The sequence below is a fragment of the Sycon ciliatum genome, chromosome 2 (genome assembly GCF_964019385.1).
Source record: "Sycon ciliatum chromosome 2, ocSycCili1.1, whole genome shotgun sequence".
NCBI classification, from domain to species: domain Eukaryota; kingdom Metazoa; phylum Porifera; class Calcarea; order Leucosolenida; family Sycettidae; genus Sycon; species Sycon ciliatum.
Genome location: NC_088644.1, coordinates 38,892,649 through 38,897,441, shown reverse-complemented (window position 1 = coordinate 38,897,441; position 4,793 = coordinate 38,892,649). Strand labels below are relative to the sequence as shown.

Genomic DNA, 4,793 nt, shown 5'->3' with positions numbered 1-4,793 from the left:
ACAAAAAACTTCGCCCTGGTAAAAACTTTGGGATCGGTTTTGTGCAGCATAGATGCGAAGCTACACACTCTGGTTTAAATTATGGCATGATGTATTCTTGGTTGTAGTTGTACATTATCATGAATAGTCTTTGCTACACTGGACATGACTCACATGACACTGGTCATGAGGCCAGGTCACTCACACTGCATGCACTGGTTCGTGCGAATCGTGCCCGCGTGAATGAATTCGAATATTCATGCATGATGAATTGATGCATGATGACGCAAGGCAGGATCTCACGTGCAATGTCGGCGACCCGGCCGGCCGCGACCCACGAGTAGTTCATGAAAAAAACACTTGGAGGAAAAAGTCAGTGATTTATAGCACTGAACTGAGTGCTTTTGACGTGCAGTCGTTGTTTTTTCCTTGCTCAGCTGTGTTTTTTGTTGGAAACAGGACCTATCTGACGTTCGTTGAACGAAGCAAAGCCTGTCGAGTGTAGTGGTATCTCTGTTCCTGACCTCTGGGCGAAAGTCATGACGAAAGTAGATGAAGCAGTCGAGGCGGTGTTCTCGCTGTACAAGCGCCATGGAACAAAGGATTACATTGGAGAACCCGTCAGCCAGACGGAACACATGGTGCAGTGTGCCATGCTGGCGGAGAGTGAAAACTGGGAGACGCAGTACGTGTTGGCTGCACTGTTCCACGACATTGGTCATTTGGTAGCTTACGACAAGGACAACGTGCGGCAGATGGTTGCCAAGGAATGTGCTGATGCTGAGTCAAGCCTGGGTGCCATGGAACATGGACAGTTGGGCGGCACTTATCTGAAAAACCTGGGTTTCCCACAGGTTCTGTGCGAGGCTGTGGCTGGCCATGTAGATGCGAAGAGATATCTAGTGTTTGCTGACTCCAGCTACCACGACAAACTGTCACCTGCCAGTAAACAAACTCTTGTGTACCAGGGAGGGCCAATGAAAGCGGACGAGGCAGAGGCGTTTCGGCAGAAGGAGTTCTTTGATGCCGTGATCCGACTGCGCTACTTTGACGACCAAGCCAAAGTCCAGGACATGAAGTGCAAGCCGCTGGAATACTACGAGGAAATGTGCAGGCAGTACCTGCTGTCCTGTTAGTGTGTGTACGTGCACTGTGCCGTCATGACGTATTGAATTGTGTGGACATGTGAAGTAGGAGCTTCTGCCGGAAAGTGATTACCGTTGAAGCCAACGGACCAGGCACACGCGCGCACACACACGCGCGCGCGCGCGCGCACACACACACACACACACATGCACACACATTGCGAAAGCAATAATAGACATAGCAACTTGTGCTGGGATTACTAGTACACCATTCAACAAGACCCACATACACACATGTGCTCAGATGCACTCACGTGTGCACACACACACCACATACACACACACACACACAAACTGTTACTGTTGCTAAATTTCTGCCCCTGTGCAACAGAAATACATGGATAACTGCTATGTTACAGATTTCACTAAATTAAATGTCACCAGAGCCTTCCAATGACTGACACATAATTACAGTGATAATATAATAATTATTTCAATCCAACGTTTTGCAATGTTCATTACTACTAATTATCGGAAGTATACTGTTATGCCTTGCGTTGGTATGCTTCCATATTTCCATTTCCTACTCCAAACTTCCTTGATTCCTTGATTATGCCTTATGGTTGACAGTACCTTTACTAGCCTGGTGCTAGCTGTGGTGTTGTGGGGATGACAAGCCACTTCATAGTTCACCCAGTTCTCCTAGGCACTGGAGAGCTGCCAGCTCATCATCCACTTGAGTTCTCACAGCTACTGATGACCACTGAGTGAAGTTGTTTGGTTTTACTTTAGAGTGAAACATGTACACGTTCTAAGTGTGCAATTGTCTTTGATGGTTACTGTGCACTTGACTTCACTGTCTGCCTGGTGCCAGTGGTGGGCAGTGCATGGGTGTGCACTGAGCAGCTGCCACATCCACTGACACTTGACAGTGTTGATGGTACAGTACCAGGTACCCTGTATCAGCAGGCGCTATCAGCAGCTGTGTACTGTAACCATGGTAACCAGTGCAGTGTGCAGTCTACGTCTGGTTGTACACCATCATGAACTCTTTTTTTTTTTAAGGGGAAGTTAAGGCAAAAATTAAAATTTCACCAGTTGTAGTCTTCGGGGTGCTGAGTCGAATGGTCGTGGTCCGAGGAAGCTGAGACGCTCCCTTCCTACTTGAATCCCAATCGAACTCGCGCACTTCCACCGAAACTGGGTGACTGCGCCCTACTAGATGGGGATTTGTATGCAAAATGTCACTAAAAGCGCCATTTCGTTCTTATAAAAGTATGGATGACCGCGATTGGCCCATATGTTGTAGTCTTTTGGACGCTGAGTCGATTGGTTTTGGTCCGAAAAGGCTGCGGCGCAGCGTTCCTCCTTTATTCCCAATCGAACATGGTTGAACAAGCGGTCACGTGCTCCTGCGTACACCAGTCACCTGGTCACCGTGCCTGCAGGGTACAACTAAATTACTTACTAGCCTGTTTGACCTTTTTTGGGTGCAATTCTGTCACTCGAGTTGAACCTTGGTGTGAAAGTTGTCGCCTGCTGGCGTGGTGACCAGGTGATTCGGGCACCCAGGAGCACGTGACCGCTTGTTCAACCATGTTCGATTGGGAAAAAAGGAGGAACGCTGCATCGCAGCCTTTTCGGACCAAAACCAGTCGACTCAGCGTCCAAAAGACTACAACATATGGGCCAATCGCGGTCATCCGTGCTTTTATAAGAACGAAATGGCGCTTTTAGTGACATTTTGCATACAAATCCCCATCTAGTAAGGCGCAGTCACCCAGTTTCGGTGGAAGTGCGTGAGTTCGATTGGGATTCAAGTAGGAAGGGAGCGTCTCAGCTTCCTCGGACCAAGACCATTCGACTCAGCACCCCGAAGACTACAACCGGTGAAATTTTAATTTTTGCCTTAACTCCCCCTTTAATACTAAAATCTGTAGTGTAGGATCAGGAGAGCAATGTTGTGTGCAGTTCATGCCCACAGCGCAGGCTAGATTGGGACAGAATGATGTGCTGGTTGTTTTTGTTTTTTTATATCTCTTCGACGCCCCTACTGCCTTGGGATGATGGCTCCCAATCTTTGTGCTTGTACAACACTACCTCGCTAAAGAGTAAAGGGAGTGTATAGTACATAGAGCAGGATGCAGGCTTGCAATGTTTACACTATCAATTGTGTCACTAATTGCTAAAGCTTGCCAAAATGGGTACTCATAACTGCTAAAGACCTTGAAAGAGTCACAGAAACTCCACTACAAAAAAGTGAAGTGAATAGCCATGATTTCCCCCTCAGGCGGAATATCACTCTCGACAATTTGTTATGACCAAGTGATTGTTCGAACCAAGACCCGGGGGGGGGGGCAGTGACCTTGTGCTATAATTCATAGACTACAACATTGACATTGGCCGGCCCGTGACTGGGTACAACTCATTATGACAGAGTGCAGTACATAAAACAGTCAACTGGCAGACGGAATCTGTGGTGACGGAGTCGCCCCCTAATGCAGCACTAATGCCTTTCCTGCCACGGGGTGCTGCACATGACCTGAGCCACTTCCGGTAATCACTGACAAGTAATGCTCGCTGTAGTAAAGATGACAGTTGGGCTGTCTTTTGCTTTGGTTCTTATTTCATGGTTAACCGGTTTCACACCGCAAGCAGTGGCTTCGTGAATAAACCCGTTCTCAAGTAAAGATGAAAGTCGCTGAGTCAGAGTGGCATATCGTACTGTAAAACCGTAAAGTCTAGCGGCCAAAAAGTTTAACGTTTTTGTAATTTTGGCATGATAGCGTGCAGAAAGTTGGCTACCTGGCCACCCATCTGTATGCGCATCCAGTTTACACAAACATCTCGCGATAACGTTTCTCCGGATAACGAAAAAATTGATCTTTAAAACGTTAGACTTTGTGATTCGTTACACTTTCCGGTTTTACAGTATTTCCCCCATTATAACTTTATTTTAAGTCACACTCGATTATAAATCGCACCCCCTTTTCCGGTTTGAGCCAAATAATTGTTTCAATATAGTCATTTAGGTAGGATGTCATGCTCGATTGTAAGTCGCACCACCTTCTTTGCCCTTTTTACTTTAGTGTAAAAGCCGGGTGCGATCAGTTACATTCAAGAGAATACGGTAATATTTGCTTGTAATTTGGGTGAAGATAGTTTTGTCACGTACTGGTACCACTACTGTCAATACAATGTTGTGGACATATTCAAGTTGTAGAAGCACTCGGACTGGACTTGATCGTGTACAGTAAAGTATACAAGTCATGTAGTTGGACACATTTTTCTGGAAGTTGACTCTTGAATGTATCTTTCTACAGCCCTGTGTGATTGATACAACAAAAGACTAGGCAACTGGTTCCAGACAGGACTGAGGCACGCAACAAAAAAGAATGAACTTCGGCTTTGCACATAGAGGACCGTGACACAGGATAGACTATTTCAACGAACACTACATGAGGGACGGACATTTAGAGGTAGCAATCAGACACACACAACACCAAAATCTTTTCAAAACTGAAAATAGAAATCCAAATAGCGTTTTCCAATAATTGCCAAAATATTTATAAATTTCTAAAGCAGTTTAAAGTCACAACGGGCAAAACGACAAGTGGTAACACGACATTCACACTTCCAGCGGAAAGTTAAGTTGTAAAGATTGAGCAGTTCATTTCCGTCTTTTTGTCACACTTTTAAAGTATTCCAATCATGCAGAGCGGAGGAAAA

At 45.9% G+C, this 4,793-nt stretch overlaps 2 protein-coding genes across 4 annotated transcripts in view; one reads left to right on the top strand and one right to left on the bottom strand.

Annotated features, from left to right (window-relative positions):
* The first annotated feature begins 356 nt into the window (after positions 1-356).
* LOC135810016 (2-amino-1-hydroxyethylphosphonate dioxygenase (glycine-forming)-like) lies at positions 357-1,696 on the top strand. Its single transcript, XM_065323480.1, has one exon. It carries the CDS (start codon positions 519-521, stop codon positions 1,113-1,115), a length of 597 nt encoding a protein of 198 aa, XP_065179552.1. The 5' UTR covers positions 357-518; the 3' UTR covers positions 1,116-1,696.
* A 2,876-nt stretch (positions 1,697-4,572) lies between these two features.
* LOC135810010 (AMP deaminase 2-like) overlaps positions 4,573-4,793 on the bottom strand; it is a 27,357-nt gene continuing 27,136 nt past the window's right edge. For all 3 annotated transcript variants that reach the window (XM_065323465.1, XM_065323467.1, XM_065323464.1), the window contains exon 14: positions 4,573-4,793. This exon is cut by the window's right edge and continues 632 nt beyond it. The gene's annotated coding sequence lies outside the window, so the exon portion shown is untranslated.

Bases quoted from the DNA above. Each gene is read 5' to 3' on its own strand.
- LOC135810016 (XM_065323480.1), top strand. From the start codon at position 519: ATGACGAAAGTAGATGAAGCAGTCGAGGCGGTGTTCTCGCTGTACAAG.